The sequence below is a fragment of the Coturnix japonica genome, chromosome 6 (assembly GCF_001577835.2).
Source record: "Coturnix japonica isolate 7356 chromosome 6, Coturnix japonica 2.1, whole genome shotgun sequence".
NCBI lineage: Eukaryota > Metazoa > Chordata > Aves > Galliformes > Phasianidae > Coturnix > Coturnix japonica.
In genome coordinates this window covers 30,513,239-30,531,754 of record NC_029521.1, presented here as the reverse complement: position 1 = coordinate 30,531,754, position 18,516 = coordinate 30,513,239, and the positions used below count along the sequence as shown (strand labels likewise).

The 18,516-nt window shown below is 41.2% G+C and overlaps 1 protein-coding gene across 1 annotated transcript in view; it reads right to left on the bottom strand.

Annotated features, from left to right (window-relative positions):
• Positions 1–1,423: 1,423 nt before the first annotated feature.
• GLRX3 (glutaredoxin 3) overlaps positions 1,424–18,516 on the bottom strand; it is a 20,902-nt gene continuing 3,809 nt past the window's right edge. The window contains exons 3-12 of the mRNA XM_015867478.1: positions 15,461–15,730; positions 12,915–12,989; positions 12,125–12,326; positions 7,814–7,986; positions 7,652–7,713; positions 5,818–5,875; positions 4,701–4,753; positions 3,678–3,717; positions 3,503–3,595; positions 1,424–2,100 (exon numbers count right to left, since the gene is read on the bottom strand). Of these exons, the coding sequence (XP_015722964.1) occupies positions 2,050–2,100; positions 3,503–3,595; positions 3,678–3,717; positions 4,701–4,753; positions 5,818–5,875; positions 7,652–7,713; positions 7,814–7,986; positions 12,125–12,326; positions 12,915–12,989; positions 15,461–15,730 (1,077 nt within the window). The 3' untranslated portion in view covers positions 1,424–2,049. The remainder of the gene's footprint in view (positions 2,101–3,502; positions 3,596–3,677; positions 3,718–4,700; positions 4,754–5,817; positions 5,876–7,651; positions 7,714–7,813; positions 7,987–12,124; positions 12,327–12,914; positions 12,990–15,460; positions 15,731–18,516) is intronic.

Below are 18,516 nucleotides of genomic sequence, written 5' to 3'. Positions count from 1 at the left end.
CTCCTCACCCCCTGCTCACACACCGATGGGAGCATCCAGTGCTTCCTAAAATCCCTGACTTGGGAGCCTACCTGACCGCGGGCTGCTCCAAGAGCCCATTCAATGCACATTACCCATGGCTTTAATTCTGTCCCATCCAATGCAGCACTCCTCAGGTTGGGTATCAGAGCAATGTCTGCTCCAGACAGCAGCCAGGCGCTGGCACAGCTGCCCAGGGGTGGGCAGTGCCATCATGGAGGTGCTCAGAGCTGATGTGGCTCTGATGGGGTGGGCAGTGGGCACAGCGGGGTTGGGGATCTCAGGGATCTCAGAGGGCTTTTCCATGACTCTATGAGGTCCCTGTTATCCCTACAAGGCAGCAGCAGTGCATGAGCCACGCTCCCCAGCGGCACAGGAATGAAGGCTTTGGCCACAGTTGTCCTCAAGCACATCTCATAAGGATTTCTCACCTTCCCCTGAGCCAGGAGGGAGCTCAGGCAGCTGCGCCCTGCAGTCAGCATCCTGCAGTGAGCCCCTTCCCACCACCGAGAGGCAGCCTGCAACCACACATGGCAGGGACCAGCAGCACCGCAGCTCCTCCTCCAAGCAAACCCAACCAGAATTACAGCTATGGGACAGCAGAGCCCGTAAACGGGCTTGGTAGCAAAGTTACACAGCTACAGGGGTAGGCCAGTATCACACAGTGTGGAAGCCCTATGCAGAAACACTGCAGTACCAAGAACACCAAATAGACAGGTGTTGCTCTGCAAGCACAGCCAGCACAAAAACCAGTGAGGAAATGGCTTTTAGCAGCTCCTCTCCACTCAACTTACAGCTGAGGAGGTTCAGGCACATCCCTGCCCACCAGGGTTTTATACTCAAGAGCTTGGATTGCTCTTCTTCTCATTCCAGAGCTCTCAAAGAAGACAGTTCCCGTGTCTTTATTGCGCATAGCCAACGCACTCAGATCAGCTCGCTTATATTCACAGCTAGAAGTCAGCAGCAGCTGATATTGCTGTCACACAGAGCAGCCCGCATGCAGCTAACCAGAAACACGCCATTATTTCACAGACAAAACCACCCTTTGAAACCAACAGCTCAATAGTCTCAGTACAGACCAGGATCTCTGTGAGCCAAAAGGTGGTTTCCTTGAAGAGAAACACCCTCCATTGGTAGCACAAGGAGGAGTGCTGTATTCTGACTTTTGATGCTGCTGTGCTTTATGTTTCCAAAGGAATACCTGAAAGCACACTCGTGCTGCAGCTGGTGAAGGTCAGCACGCTGTATGGGCTCTATTTCTGATACAGACACTGAAAGAAAGATTAACAACAAATCTAAACCTCTGGGTACCAAAGGATTTACGTGCTAACACAATCAATTAAACTGCAGTTGTAGCCCAGAAAGCAAAGCTCTGAACAGATGCAACACCGACAACACAGCAGAAGACTGGCCTAATGATAGTGTTTATTGCCTCACTTGTACTGAAACTTAATCATGTCCAAAAGCTGTGTTAAAATTGGTCTAATATCTGCGCTTAACAATTACTGTACCTGCTTAGGTAATGAAGATGCATGTATGCAGCTGAAGCCCATTAATAACAACTTCCTAACGATGCACTGGATTTAAAGTTTCAACAGCGTTTTTCTCGCTCACTAGACGTGAAAACAATTATTAGCAGGGACAGAAAATTATTAAGTTCCATACCAGACACACTCCCATTAATATTTTCCTAATGACAGATGCAACTTAGCCCTATATAACAGTGCAACAGGCAGCACTGCCATTACTCGGTTCTTAAACACCTCAATGCAATGAATACGTTAGGAAGTGTAACAAAAACCCCAAACTCCTCTCACGTTATATTTTAATTGAAGATCTTGGCATGTTTGTCCCTTCAGTGCAAACACACACTGTCACTCATAGCAGGGTCCTGTGAAATACACTGAATGCACAAGAAGCCTTTATTTACTTCTGCTTAGCTCCACAGGGTTAAGTCACATATTGCTCCAATACAATCTATAAATGAGGAATTGTTCCGAGTACTCCAGTTCCCACCGCTGACCCTCGGCGTTAATTTTCTCCCTTCAGAACAGGCAACAACTCGCCGCTTTCTTTCAGTTCCTGTAAAGAAATACACCCAGCAATTAGTCACTGCATACGATTTGTGGTCACAGTAACACTATTTCAATAGGGATCCATTGCAGATGCATTCATTGAGCACTGTGGGGATGAAGCAGATGACCCACTAGAGGTCCCTCTAGACCAAGACTCTTTAAAGTTCATAATGTCATCGTTAAATTCTATTTTGGACCTACCAAGTCAAAGAGGAAGTTTATTTAAGGAAGAGGGAAGTCTTCAAAACAATTAATTGCCAGCAGCGTGACCAGGTAAATCCCCCACTATATGCCCTCCTAGTTCTAAGCACACACACAACTTGACATCCAAAGTGCTTCCCACGAGCTGGAAAAAGAACTGCCACACATTAACAGACCTCGTTACAGCATGTAACTAACACAACAGAGTTGTGAGTTATAACTAAGAGGGTCTTGCCCACATTATCCGTGTGGTTTAATTCACATTCTAAGGCTTTAACTTATCAGACAGAGAAACCCATGAGATGGTTTTAAAGTAACACACACTGTGGAGTATATATTCTCCTAAATCTCAAGAGAAACAGCTCTGAGTTTTATTTCATATTATGCTATATAATAGAACGCATTTTAAAGGGCTGACAACATTCATCTACCCATACAATTTACTGTGAACCAACAATGCAAACAGACAACTTATATTTAAATGCCAGTGAGACGAGTATTGTGCAGCACCTCTGCAATGCCCCAGACTACACTTACTGATCACTGAACTCACCCACACACTTGTTAAATAAATAAAATTAAAGTAATCTATATAATTTAAGTAAGACCAGTATTTTTAGAACTAAATGAGATTTATTGATTGCATCTTCCCAAGAGCTGCAGCGTCTGAGGAATTGGCTATAAAGCATTCAGACAAGAATGGGCTCAAGAGTATTTGGGCTTTAGAACACAGTGGCTGCTGTTACAAAAATCAAAAAGCACAGTAACAGATGCAGATCTATTTTTGTTGCTCCGGGCTCTGTTCAAACAACTCCAATAAACTTTACTTTTTTCTAAGAATGAGGCTGTTTGCTCGGGAAAAAATGTCTCACCCACCTTGTTGGAGAAAAGCAATGTCGGAAGTAAAACAAAGAAGAGAAACCTGTAAAAATACACCTACGGGGTAAAAATGGGTCTTTACAGTAACAGTAATTGACTGCTGTCAAGAAAATACATTTCACTGCTAAATCTTGGCATATGAGAATGCTAGAGATTTAGAGCTCCTTTCAAGCCTATGTTGAGCTAATGGAAGTCACAGTAAAAGCATCCAAGCCATTCAGTTCCAAGACCACGGGCTGCTACGCAGGAATTTCTGTATGTTATGGGCAGAAAACATTTGTACAGTGTTAAACAAGTGGCACATTTACATCTGAAGGTTCCATTCTTACCTTAACAATATCCAGCCCTCCGACAAGTTCACCTTTCACGTATAACTGAGGATACGTTGGCCAGTTTGAGAAGGTTTTTAATCCTTGCCGCACCTGAGAGAAACAATTTTTAATGTAAACTTCAACTCCAGTAGAAGCAACAATGAATTCCATGATGATGGAAATACTTCATTACCTCTTCATCCTCCAGGATGTCAAATGTCTCATAATCAACGCTAGAAGGAGAGAACAAGAAAGAGATTGTAAAAGGAGGGAAGGAAGTCAGCTCCTTAGACACGAAGAACTAATATAGACAAGTCTAGTTCCATGGCCAGCTTCTCAGTGCACAGAAATCAGCAGAACATGTTACAAGATAAAGCTGTGTGGCTGATGCTCTCATTGATCAAGTGTGTTCCAAGCAATTCTGTTCAGTATTAGCTTAAAAAAACCAACACACTTTGGAAGTTCTTAAATGTGGAGTCATCCAGCTATGCTTGTTTCATGTATTACTTGCAAAAATAGAAGTCAGTACAAATCTGAGTTCTGGCTGATTTGTACTCTGAGGTGTCATTCTCCAGTAACTGGGAAGCATAGAGATGCCTACAGTTAAATAAGGGTCAACAACAAGGAATAGCAATTTGAATAACTACAACTTATTTCCATGCTGTGCATTGCTATATGCAGTTTCCTAGTTGTCTGTTATCTAAAAAGGAAAAGAAAAACCTCATTCTAACATCCAGTTATCAAGACAACTGTTTAACCTCATGCTAGCAGTACATACAAAACATGGGTTTATTCAAGGAAACATGATACTAATCTCCCTTGCTACAGAAGGAGCTGCTTTGAAGAAGAAAAAATGAGACTGTGTGAGAGGTTCCAAGATTAAGAAAACTGATCGAGAGGGATTTCTAAGAGGAGCTCCTTATCAGACTGGAAGGATTTCTTTAATGTCAACAGCAAACAAATAAAATGATCCACTGTTGGAATAATCTGTTTAATCAGAATAAGACCATCACTATGAAGCAGCACTGAAGCAGTGTAATATCTGACCACGTCTGATGTTGTGTCAAATGAAAGCAGTAGGGATTCATACAATGGGTTTTACACAGGGACACTTAGATACTTCTGAACAAAATAACAACGTCCTGGCAAGTTTTCCACTACTGTTTTCCCTGTTAAAAGAGAATCAGCTTCCTAAACTGATTCAAAATGTACATACCCAGTATTGTTCATAATTTCTATGATTTGCTTGCTGAATCCACACTTGGCAGTCTAGAAAGTAAAAAACACATTAAAACATTTCTGCTATATTTGTATCTCTTCTAAATAGATCTAGAAGGTTTAGGGAGCAAATGAGAAAATAAAAGAGAAAGACAAATCACATCAATGAGATCAGTCCCCCTACCTCTATCACTTCTAAATAAAATAGCCATACACAACCAGTAACTATAATTATGGCTTAGAGCACACAGTACATTCTAACACTCCTATGAAAAGTTTAAGCTAGGTGCCAGTAAGTCATTTTGACAGGGAGAACTGCAGCATCTCCCTGTTCAATAGAGAACAATTTATTCCATGGTTATTTTGAGTATGCACCACAAAGAAACAGCCTGAACTTCTGGTTGACTGTCATTTGCTACTACTTAAAACTCGATCGCTCGGTTACCTCTCTTGGATCACTATCTTTTATTTCATTGAGCAAGGTAGTTTATCTCAGCTCAGAGCCACCAGGCATACATTGTTCCATGTGTTAGGGGTAATTATTTATAGCATGTGGGACTGTATTTTAAGTCTCAAAAAACATTTGGCAACCATTTTTTTTTTTTTTTCCAAATGCAGTTGTGAAAGCATAATAGAAATCAGAGAGATTGAAAAGGACAGCGCATCCAATGCAATCAGGTCAGGAGAGAGAAACTCCTAAGAACATCTAGTCAAAACTGAAATGTCAAGTAACAGTAAAAGTGCATGCACCAAGCAGGACAGATATTAGCCACAACATTCTGAACATCAGAAGAAAATCCATTATCTGTGAACACAATCAATAAGCCCAGACCAAAAGGACACACACACGCACTTCTCCAATTCATTCCTGCACTGCAGATCAATTGGCAGATGTCACTATAACCAGGGAATTTCATGCCTGGTCTGTAAAAATGCAATCAGCGTTTCAGCAGTAAATATTTCAATCAGGTAAAATACAGACTGCTCTTCTATTTCCTACAGAAGCACCAAATAAAAAGAAGACAAATAACTTCTCAGAACCACTGGCTTTTATTAAGCAAGGGAAAGAAGGTAACTTGCTGCTTAAGCATTGCAGAACACTTCTGTAATCTTACCTGTTTGTTTCCCTTCATAAAAAGCATTACAGGAGCCTTGTTTATCAAGCTTTTAAGCCTAAAGGAAGGAGAGAACAGGAAGACAAAACAGCTCAGTTATTATCCAGGTGGAAAGATAGCAACTTATAGCTTAATCAAATGCATTTCAAGCAGTGCTGTGAACACTCCCATTTATATTGTTTACAGTAACTTTAGTCAATAAAACTGAACAGCCTTGTTACTTTTTGGCAATAATTTACTGTAGGTATTAAGTAACAAAATTAGGAAAAACATTTCTAGGATGTTTCCAACACAGTATCTTTACATAATGCTTCTTATTCTCCATTGAAGACAGTCTTCTGTAGAGTAACAGCCACACACAGTGCCTGTAAGTCACTCAATCACCAAAGACAAACCACTACTGAAATCCAGGAATTCAAAAGAAGATGCAGTTTACTGATGGGAAGAGATCAAGCACTGAGTAAAGGAATGTAATTGAGTATTAAGTAGATTGTACTACTAATTTCCTTCATTTTATTAAGTCTTAGGAATGTTTGACCAGATAGCTCACAGAGTTTTTCTTAGGAGCAACTGATAGTGTGAATGTAGTCTGAAAGAGATATAAAGTGTCCCAAAATTACGAGGTTAGCTACAAAGAATAATAAAAGCGTGTCATAGTACTGAACTTCCCAGTTATGTGTGTGTTATCACACAAAAACACAGCTCAGGAAAACACTGTATGATTTACCTGCTAAAAAAACATCTACTAACCTCTACCACATTTCAATTGGAAAGGGCATCCAAAACTGCACAACTATCCAGGTGCACTTTATTCATACAACAAAGTGGTTTGCATTAAATTAGTTCTCTGCTGGGATGAGAAGGAGAGAGGAGCAGAAGCAGCCTTATCTGGTGGTTTGCAAAGCTCACTCTTATCAGTCTTCAGACAACAAGTGGGAAATCTATGCTTACATATTTGCCTTGAAGGCACAGGCAGCCCTCCTGGTAAATCACCCTCAGTTTGCATGTCTTAACAGCACCATCCACACAAACTGGGGGGAAAAAAAAGCCACACATCCCAGCATCTTCTCCAACAGAACCACCCCTCAGATGTCTGGAGCTGCACTGCCTGGGGCATGGCAGAATTTCAAGCAGGTGCAAACCTTCAAACTGGAAGGTTAAAGAAGGACAAATTGGTTTCCAGATACTACATCTGACTCAGGATGCTGCATTTCCTAGTGATGGAGCATATGTTTGTGTGACCAAGGTGGGAGAAAACATGAACTGAACAATATGAACAACCAAGAAAAATGAGGAGAGAAACCTGAGGTATTTTGCATACATTAACATCATGAAGTTTATGCCAAATAAAGATGGTGTAAGTTATTAGTGTGCTCAGAAGAGGGTTTTTGTAGTTCTCTTTAAAGAATAAATTCTTAAATTTATCTGCTGTCATAAAATAGTACAAATACAATTGCAAGCAAAGTCTGTAAGAACAGTATAGCTTAGTATTTTTCTACAGAAATGATGCTTACTACATAGAAAATAGAACATATTAAACAACTTGAAGTCAGCAGGAATGCTGTAATTAGAAGAAAACTTTGGTTTCATGAGCATTTTGATGTCATGGAAGGTGTTCCTGTCCACAATAAGGAGTTTGCAACCAGATGGCCCTTAATGATGATCTTCAAGTCTTTCCAACTTTAACTATTCTATGATTCTATGATTATCATCTGATAAAATCAAAAAGTAGCAGTTTCTACAGGGTGTATATAAAGGTGCTCACCTGTGAAATTGAAAAGAGAGGATACCCCAAAAACTGAACCCCTTAAAATAACGACATAACACACCATACCTGTCCTCTAGCTTCAGCGCCTTCGGAAAGATTGTGTCCAGTTCTCCAGAAGCCTCAAGTTCCTACGGAGACAGGGGAGGAGAAAAACCAGATGTAAAACCAAAAGAGCCCAAAACCACACGTTTCTCACAATTACCAGAACTAGAAATTTCTGTTTCTAACCTTGATAATATCAAGTCCACCTATTAGCTCTCCAGCTACATACAACTGTGGATAAGTTGGCCAATTAGAGTATGTTTTCAGCCCCTGACGAACTTCTTCATCAGAAAAAATATCAAAACTGCTAAATGAAATACCGTGTTTGTTCAGTATCTCCACCATCTGTTTGCTGAAACCTGCAAGAAAGAAGAATTACACAGAATTTTAAGCACAGTACTCCCATATCTTCTAGGTCTTTTCCAACCTTGATGATTCTGCAATTCTGTGATATCCATATTAAACTTTATTCAATAAAAATACACAATTCTCTATTCATAACCTCAAATGCTATAAAGCAGAAAGAAGCATATTTATTATTGGGATTGCAAAACCTACGTACATAGACACCTTGCTGAGACAGGAACTTGGCTACATGCAGAGCCACCCAATAACCTTCATGTATGTGTCTGCTGTTTTATCCTTCTGCTTGCATTCAAGGCCAGGCTGGATGTGGCTCTGGGCAGCCTGGGCTGGTGGTTGGCAACCCTGCACACAGCAGGGGGTCGGAACTGGATGAGCATCATGGACCTTTTCAACCCAGGCCATTCTAGGATTCATTCCATACTGTGGATATTTACTTCATAAAGAAAATGGATGAGAAGACAACTGCAGTAATTTACAGCGCAAGGATGCCTAGCACTTGATCATTAGGACTGACGATCAAAACTCCATTCATATCCCCATTGTTTCTCTGTTTGCCCTGCTAAGAAAACTGCCAAATATACAACAGCAACATTGAAACGTTCTGCAGCTCTGCTGCCTTCCTAAGACACGATCCTTATCCTAACTATTCCAACACCTCCTGCAGTTGCTCTCACGCTCATCCCTTCTAATGACATACATCCTCCTACATAACTTGTAGGGCTTGCTAAAGTAATCCACGAGAATTTGCCCATGAAACAACATGATGATAATGTATGTTTCATTTCTTTGTCAGCTCATTTTGCATCAGAGTCAAATGTCCTTGCAATTCCATCAGTTCCCTAAAAGAACTCCTACAAACCCTGTGCAGACAAATGAAAACCTCTACACAAGTGTTAAATAAAAGACAATGCTTAAAGGCTTTAATAAAGGAAAGAAAGACATAAAGAAGCTTTAAATGGGAAAAAGAAAAGAATCAGAGGGCCACACAAAAGTAACCTTTGATTTCAGCTCACACGACCACCTATTAGTTTTTGAAATATGGATTTTTACTACAGCTTTCTGCAGCTTTCACTGAATTTATTGAGATATGAAATAGCAGTGTTTCTATGGATGGCATCTAAGTTGCTTTTCTTTCTACAACTGGAGTGTTAAGTTCATGTACAGCCTGAAGTAAAACACAGATTCCGATATGGTTTTTTTTCCATCCATCTGGGAGTTCATTAGTAAACAGCTAAAGGCCGACTGCTGATGGTTATTCCATCACCAATGCATTAACTTGTTTCTACTGTAAGAGACGGGGCGGGGGGAAGCTTTATTTTAGCTGCAGGCAATTACATGCAAACTAGAAAGATTGATCGGTTGTGTTTCATTTTGAAGGGCTATGGTAGCAGCCTGGAAGTGTTACACTTCGGGACAAAGTGTCAGAACAGCTTTAGTTTTGTAACAAAAGATTGAGGTTGAATTTCTGAAGAAATACTACACAAGAATCACGAGTAATAATTAAACTGCAAACAAAACACTCTCAGCAATTATCTTGAAAATCACAAGTGCCACTTCAGCTACTGCAGTGATAAAAACTGCCTAAATAAACGACTTTGTCAATGAAGCAAACAAATACTTCCACAGGCCAAAAGAATCTGATGAAACAACACAACGTACATAGCAATCACACACACTCTCCAATAAGCACTCAGCCTTGCTTTACACTATGCTTAGCTGGCTTTACAGTGAGGAAATCAAAGTACACGAGACCTCAAGATCCACTGATGGATTGGGATCCTCCCCTGCTCACCAGCTGCATGAAAGGCATCTGGTCTATTCTTTGCATCAAATCAATATACATCACAAATGTCTTCTTTCAACAGGCACAGCTCCTTTTATTCAATCATATTTATATTATTCCTACTGCTGTTATAGCAGATCTGTATTATCTTTGACAAAGTGTTACATTATCTCAACTTGAAAGAGGCTTTGTCTACTCCAGGATGTGAAAGCCAACTTACTGACATCTTCCAGCTCCTGCCAGGAGCCATCAAAGCAGTCTAAAGCAAGTATAGTATTTAATTACAAAATTAAGAGCTGTAAATTCAGATTATTTTCTATCACACTATGTGATAATATAATAACTGACGTGCAAATACTAATACAGTAGAAGTCTGATGCAGTTCAGGATGCCTCTATGTGTACAGGGCTACATGCCCTTGTCCCTCTACAACCTTTTTACAGCAGCAAATGGTAAAGTGGCATGCACACATTTAACAGCAGCTGGAATGCTGTGTAGGTACTGAGAGCAGAGGCAGGAAGAAAAGAGACACACAAGCCACACAAGTGCCTGGGCTGAGCTGCCAGGCTCCTCCTGCCCAGCCCAGCAGCACCAATCTCTGCAGCACGTGGCCCAGGCTGACACACACCCAACACGTCACTTCTTCCCTTTCAAATATTGTTTCCTGACTTTTACATACAAGTTTTCCTTCTCAAAAAGGGCACCAGGCACTGTACTAAACTCCCTCCAATTACCAGCATTTGACAGACAGACAGTTCTTCTCCTGTCCAATGCACACAGTGTCAGCTTCTCCCTGTAATTCCATCCCAATAGGCCCAAGCAGTAGATTCACTGTCGCTGCCACTCTGCTCAGCTCCCTCGTCTGTCAAGCACAGGTCATGACCTAAAGCTACCTGAACTTAATGAAAAGGCTCTTATTTACTCTATGGACCCAATCCTCGATTTCAATAAGCAGTGCTACAGACACATCTCTGGAAATATAAATCCTGTAACATGCTGCCTGCACAGATACAGTGCAAAATAGCAGAGGCTCTTTTCTAAGTCACATAGCACAAGTCTGTATTATCTTCACCAAATCAACGTGCTACAATTTGCATCCTTCCAAATTTAAGTAAGCTGACAGGGTGTGTAAAGTCAGTTCCTTCCAGGTACTTGCACAGAACTGCACACAGTTCTTCTATTTAGTTTCTGGACACAGTCCAATGGAACACCCAAGAAATGCTACAGAAGCATATCTGCCTTTGAAACTTGTGAGCTAAATCTAATACTCAAACCATGATGAGATCTTCCATGTGTGGAAGATAAGCAGCGTTAGCACAGCACAAGGATGTCTGGCAACTGATACCACATCCCTAACTCACCACACCACGCCACCAGCTCAGACCAAGCATTTGTGGGCTCCTGACTGGTAGAATGTGCTGAGCCCTTACCAACTACAACAGGGGTCCAAAGTTTCACATAACACTTTAACTTGGAGCAGCGCTCTCTTTATTGGTTCTATAAATATTTGCCCATTTCCAGCAGCTTGGACTGTAAGGAGTTACCGTTTCTAGCTCTTTTCTGATTTTCCTGTTACACTTAGAAATTCCTTCACCTTTTTGGCCCAGCAATATAGTTAGCACAACTTGCCTTACAGGAGGCATGCACACATAGCAAAGGAACCCAGTCTTAAACCTATCTCAGCATTAGCTGCTTCATAAAAGGAACTGCAGACATTGCAGTATTTAATCTCTAGACCAATACAGTGAGAGAACAGAGACAAGTCAATGCAAGATGGCAGCTTCATGGCACCTAACCTTGCTTTTTAATAATTGTTCACCTGCTTTCCTACAGATCAACACTAAGTCAGCTGGGAATAAAGCACTCTTAATTCTTGTTCACTGTTTATAGAACTAGGCTTAAGTAAAAGCCTTTCCGCTGTAACAGACATGCTACTGTCTTTCAGTTTTAACAGCTAGTGCAGCTTTGGTTTCTTTATCCAAAATGACAGTGGTGATTCTGTTTGTTAATTCTTATTATACCCCAAATTGAATCATTCCCTTCAGACTATATGACACTTCAACTGGTGAAATGATACACAAAATACAGTGACTGAACATGAGGAATGTCTAAGGATAGCATTGCACGTGTTCTTCTGGCAGTACCTGATCTTTGTGATGCCATTTCCTAAACTGAAGCAAACACACAGCAATTCTCTATCTGTAGATAAGCAATACGATGGTACCTCTATTAATGCTTCCAAGTATGCAAGACACCACTGGGATGTAATTCCACAGTACTGAGTACATCTTAAAAGTAGTCTAAAAGTAGCATTGCCACATTAAACATGAACTTCAGAAAATCCTTACCACAGCGAGGTTCTTTTGGAGACCCCTTCATAAACAGCATGCAAGGGGCAGCATTGATGAGTTTCTTCAGACGTGCATTAAGATCTTCTTTTGCACTGTCATTAGAACCAGCAGAAACTGAAGTGCTGGACGCGTGGCGTTGGACTTTTTTGGTCAGCTCTGGGGCATGAGCACCATCTAATCTGTCAACCTTCTGAGAGTTCTAAAGAAGCCAAAATACAGGCACATGTTAAAGGATTACATTCAGAATGTGAACTGTCACAAAAAACAGTAAAGCCACCATATAAAATACAGGTTTTTGGGGTGAATTAGCATACTGATCTCATAGTCAATCAATCTTTAATTGCAGCAGACTCAAGACCCATACCATCCTGTTAGCTAGCTACTCTTAATGCTAGCAAAGCTTATTATTAAAAGAATGATAAAGGAAATAGTAAGAGTTTAATCATCACAGGTAAATGCACCCCATTGAGACTTGTCATTTCTACCACAAGACTGTCAAGTTTTTCTTTTTTCTTTTTTGTCATGCTGTAACACTATAGCTAAGGAACAATACTGAAGAAGTATGACAGCTAACATAAAAACATGGTAAGAATTCCAAAGCAATTAAGAAATCCCTGAAAAATGGCACATAAAAAAGCATACAGAAATGACTCTTAGATTCCTCTGGATAGGTTAGATCAGACACAAGTGTTTCTTCAGTGAGTTCTCAACAAGTTTCTGCTCTTCTAGCAGCATAAAAAGTATACATATTAAAAACTCATTTTCTTTTGAACCCATCTTCTCCTACCTTAAAGAATAAGAACGTTGGAACAGAACTAATTTCGTATTTTTCAGACACTTCAGGCACAGCTTCAGCTTCCAGCTGGAAAACAGCAACAAAGAGAGAAAAAATACAGTTTTATTTTCATAATCTCCTTTCAAGTTTGATTGTGGATGTCAAACCTGTCTAAGACGCTCTTAGAGATGTTTTATACATTTAAAAAGGAATTTGATGCAGAAGTTTGTGACATATTTGCATTTAAATGAGACTCACCGGCGTGTCATCCACTGAGCCTACAGTGTCAAAACAGGTTCAGAGGTTTTTATTTTGTTGCACATTTCAAAAGATGCCTGGAGGCTGTGAAGAAAATTTTTGGTGCACTGGTGACCTAGTAAATTTTCAATCATATGCAGCTACTACTATATTGAAATCCATAAATCATTGACCCCAGTTATGTCATGATTACAGTGCTTATTTTCTGCCCACAGCAATTCTTGCTGTTTGCTCTATTGACTAATTTCAAGGGGCAGTACATCACGACTGACTTTTGCAGCCTTCTGCAAATTACAAAGCAAAAAGGAGTGTTTCTTCAATAAGCTACTGGTGCCTACTACATTTTATGTTTAACTCCTACAACGCTACTGAGCACTGAGTGGAGAGCTTGTTTAGATTATCCGTTCTAATTTTATTCACCCTTCAGAGACATGCCTTGAAATTACACCAAGTAGTAATTCACTACGAAAACATACCTTTTAATTGACTTAAATTGATGATTCACTATGTATGAGCTAAAAGCTGACATGAGTGACAAGTAACAGTATGAGGCTTTAAGACAATTACTCTACAGCAACTGCAGAGTTAATGGTAAAGAAAAAACAAGTGTTAATGGATATGTCTCAAGGAGGAACCTGTGATCCAGCACCTAGAAGAAAAAGCCTTTCAGTGTTATTCTACAACCCATACGGTGACACTTCAGGAACAAGCACTGCAAGCTACTGAACAGCTCACTCCTGCCCACCCATCTGTCCTCACTGAGCTGATTTAGAGATAACCGACAGTTCTCACTCAACTGAAGGCAGCAGACCTTTCAGTGTTTGAGCATTACAGAATCACTACGTCTTGATTCCCTCCAGCTCAGCAGGCTCTTAAGGAGCTTCCTCAACACAGAAGCAACTCAATGGAGTAACTCAGAACTGTGAAGTGAAAACTGTAAATAGATTCTAATTAGCTGTTGCCTTTTAAGCATTTCCATAACAGTAATTTTCTTTTTCAGTAAAGTTGCCTAATTACCCACTTACTTGTTTTCCACTCTAGTGGAGCTGCACAGATTTCACATTTCAATATCTTGCTCACCTTAGAATCTCTTTTCAAAAGACTTTTTCTAACAGTTTTGCAATACAAAACAACTTAAGCTAGGCAAGGATCTTAGAACTAGGACATGCAGCAACTAAACCGAGGAAGTTTCAGCAGTTACTGTCAGTTCTGAAGATCATTTCCTTATGACTTGCTCTACTCTAGAACACCAAGGTTTCTGACTGGCAGGGTGCTGCCCTGCTCTTGGTTAACCATCCAGAACCATCAGATGAGCTAACAGGCTCCTGTCTGGGAAAAGACCAATCTTGGCTACTCCGGAACACAAAAACAACACTGAGCTGTCTGTTCCATTACTCCCTGACTCCACAATCATACAAGTATCTCATTAACAAGAAAAAGTTGTTATAAAATAAACAGCATGCTGTTGGAGTTTGGTCATTTTTCCTTCTACATTGCCTCTCTAGGATGTGCAAAAGATGTCATAAACATACAGCAGCTCACTGATGAATCAACCACTTGGTGCTAACACTATCCTCATCTCAGAGTGACAATGTTGCAGAAACATAAACTAACTAAAGTATCTGTTTGAATTCTAGGATCTATGTAGCTAACAATTATCACAAGAACTAACAAAATCTGTAACATGTTTCAAAAGGGCACTGTTTCTACATTAACCCGATATCCACAGATAAAAAATAACCATGCTGTAAAAATATGGATGTAAATAGAAGGGAAGGACCAGGTTGCCCAAGGAGGCTGTGGATGCCCCATCCCTGCAGGCATTCAAGGCCAGGCTGGATGTGGCTCTGGGCAGCCTGGGCTGCTGGTTGGTGACCCTGCACATAGCAGGGGGTTGGAACTGGATGAGCACTGTGGGCCTTTGCAACCCAGGCTGTTCTATGATTCTATCAGATGTTGCAGGCACAAACTTAAAAGGTTATTGGTTAGATAAGTAGCTAATGGGAAACATTTCTTCATTGTATTTTAGTAAGTTTATTTTTTTTTTTCCTTTACGTACTAAGATAAAATGAAGGCACTGTCTACGGAGTATCAAGTTTGGAAAGAAGAACCTGAAAACTTTCATCCGACACATTTTTTGATGCATCTTTTTCATATATTCAACTCCGTCTTCAAACAAGTCAAAGCAGATCTTCAAAGACAGCTGCACTCACTCACACACTGTGACATGCCATTCACACATCAAACAGCAGCTCTGCTCAGCTCCCAGCGCCCCCAGCTGCCCGACCTTGAGGACTTACCTGCACAAATGTAACCTGTGCGTGTTCCTTCGCTAGAGTGGCCATAACCTCGTTCATCTGAGCGCACTGGGGAGCCCATGGTGCCCAGAAGTGGACAACTACAAGTGGTCTATTAAAAGAAAAAAAAAGATAAAAAGAATAAGAAACAGCATTTACTTTTAAGTAACAATTATGCACTGTAGAGGTTTCATTTGTCACAGACACACATACACAAATCCATGTCTTCCTGGGAACAAAACTGTAAGTGAAACTAAGAACATTTTCTATGAGTTAAAGACTTCACTGCTTTTCCAAGAAACAGATCAACACCCAACACTTCTGTTAAGGCAGCACAGTAGAAAGAAAAGATGAATTTTGATAGTAAAGAATCATTCTATAGGAATGTCAGTCTGGAAAAAGAACAAGCAGAAAGACTGGGGATGGGGTGATGCTACAGGAGGCTGCTTATGAAACACACGTAGGCCAAGCACTTGGAATCTATCCTGGAGCTCCAAATGCCCCACAGCTCCAGCCAGGCATGTCACCCCTCTACCCTGCACATCACTCCTCAGTCCTGAACCCCAGCTCAGCAGCTTCACCAGTCTTCTCCATGCATTGCCACTGTTGTGCTGCCTCTTTGCTTTCCCAACAGAGAAAAACAACCACTGCTATTCAAGTCAACTGGGACTTTGCCAAAAATACTGTATTCCTACGCTGAAATGCCACTTACTGCTTCAACTTCTTATTCCTCTTCAAGGTTTCCTTGAATTGTAGAATCCTTAGAGATACCTCTGAGGGCCATCCAGCCCAGCTCCCCTGCAGTGAACCAGGACACCAAGGCCTGATCCAGCCTGACCTTGAAAGTCTCCAGGGATTAAGCACCCTCCGCATCTCTAAGCAGCCTGTTCCAGTGCCTCTCCATGCTCACTAAATCTAACCTAAGTCTGCCCTGTTTGATCATGAAGCCATTTCCCCTTGTTCTAAAACCACAGATCCAAAGAGTCTGTCCTTTTCTTTCCTGTAGCTCCCCTTTAGATACTGACAGGCCTTCTCTTCTCCAGGCTGCACAGCCCCGGCTCTCAGCCTGTCCTTACAGGAGAGGTGTTCCATCCCTTGGATCATTTTTGTGGCCCTATTCTGGACAGACTCCTGCAGTTCTATGTCTCTCCTGTGCTGAGAACTCCACGTTTGGACACAGTGCTCCAGGTGAGGCCCCACCAGCACAAAGCAGAGGGGTAGGAACACCTCCCTTGGTCTGCTGGCCACTCTGCTTTTGATACAGTCCAGGACATGACTGGCTTCCTGGGCTGTGAGGGTACAGTCCTGGCTCACAAGCAGCTTCCCATCCAGTGTTTGGTATTAAGCACAGCATTTAAAGGTTAGTCAGGAGTGCGAACAGCGATCCCATCAAATCAGGTACCACGTGGTACTTGTGAGTTTAACCCAACAGGCTCTGATGACAGTGACAAGATACTTGCATTACATTTTCAACTCTGTTAACCAGGTTTCCTTAAGTCAAATAAGCCAGATAACAGGAGATAAAGAATACAAAAGATGTATTATTTCTAATCTACCTGGATACAGAAATCAGATTGATGCCCTAGAAGCCGTTTAGTGTCTTCCACCACCAAACAACAGAAGTTCACTATAAATGTCCATAGTCTTGCATGCAGCACCACAATGGTACAGGAACAGAAGCCATGTTACCCGAGCACATACTCTGAATACTGAGCTAAATGCAACTCAGATGCACAACCACTGAATTTACAAACCTAATTTTCCAAAGCAATTCCAGGAAACCTTGGTAGCAACATAATAGGATATATTCCACCTCTGTGCCAGCTCTGCAAGCTGAAAGACAAGCTTGGGAGCAGCTGGGCTGCCTGCCTTGGCCACCAGCTCCTTTGTGTTCATTCTATGACTGAACACAGCCTTTGCATTTCACTGCCCACAACTGAAATCCCTGGAAAGGCTTGTTTTAATGACCTACTCTTTACTTATAAGTGGGATTTGACAGTTTTCTTCTCTAAAAGACTCAGATCGTGTGTCACTGCTCAAAGTTAACTCTGAAACACTCCGTTTTAGCATGGAAACTTGCAATGCTCTTTTGGATGGAGTCTGTCCAAAGAGCAAAAGCAGCAGCAGGGGACAGCACAGGCAGCTCATGCAACAGCTCCTTCCACAGCTACCAGATCCTGCAGCCACACTTTGAGCCAACAAAGCCTAACGCAGCACAGCACATGCTACAATCAACTTTCTTTGTTGATAAACTCATTCTGTATTTAATTACACTGCCCTCTCAGTACAAGGGCATTATAAAGGAAGCTTGAAAAAAATACAGAAGTAATTTAAAACAGTAAGCGAGGAAGAAAATCAAGAGTTAATGAAAGGAAGTGCATCTGTAGTTCTAAACAAAGTTATTTCCTCGGTCCAACAAAGGACAGTAACACAAAGTGATAGCTTCTCCAAAAGCTTCTCTTCCTGCCTCTCTTTGTACTTCCTATAAAAAACCTGTGCTTTCCTGCTTCATTATTTGAGTATTTAAATACAGTGACACTGTTTCAATTTCATTTTAATAACCTAAATGTATGAAGTATATTAAGATTATAAAGAACTCCTTCAACATTCTAATGTCAGCCAGAAAGGACATGATTTAAAAAAGAAATCAATCCAATCATCACTCCATCGCTATGACCACAGCAACTTCTTTTAACACACCACACCAAACCCACCTAGATACAGACAGGTCATGAATTAAAGATGGCACAACAGTCACCACGCCTCTGCCTCCATGAAACAATTGAAGCACATCACCAAGCCTGTCCTTCAGGAAGGCTCTCAAGGCTCCTTTCATCTTTGCCACTGTCAGAGTGTAGCTCCTCCCTACCAACGCCAACATACACTGAAGGAGCAGCACCTCAGAACTGCCACTCAATGGTTTGAGTTGGAAAGGACCTGTAAAGGCCACCTGGTCTGATTCGCTGCAGTGAGCAGGGACACCCACAGCTCCACCAGATGCTCAGCACCCATCACAGAATCACACAGAATTACCCGGGTTGGAAGGGACCTCAAGGATC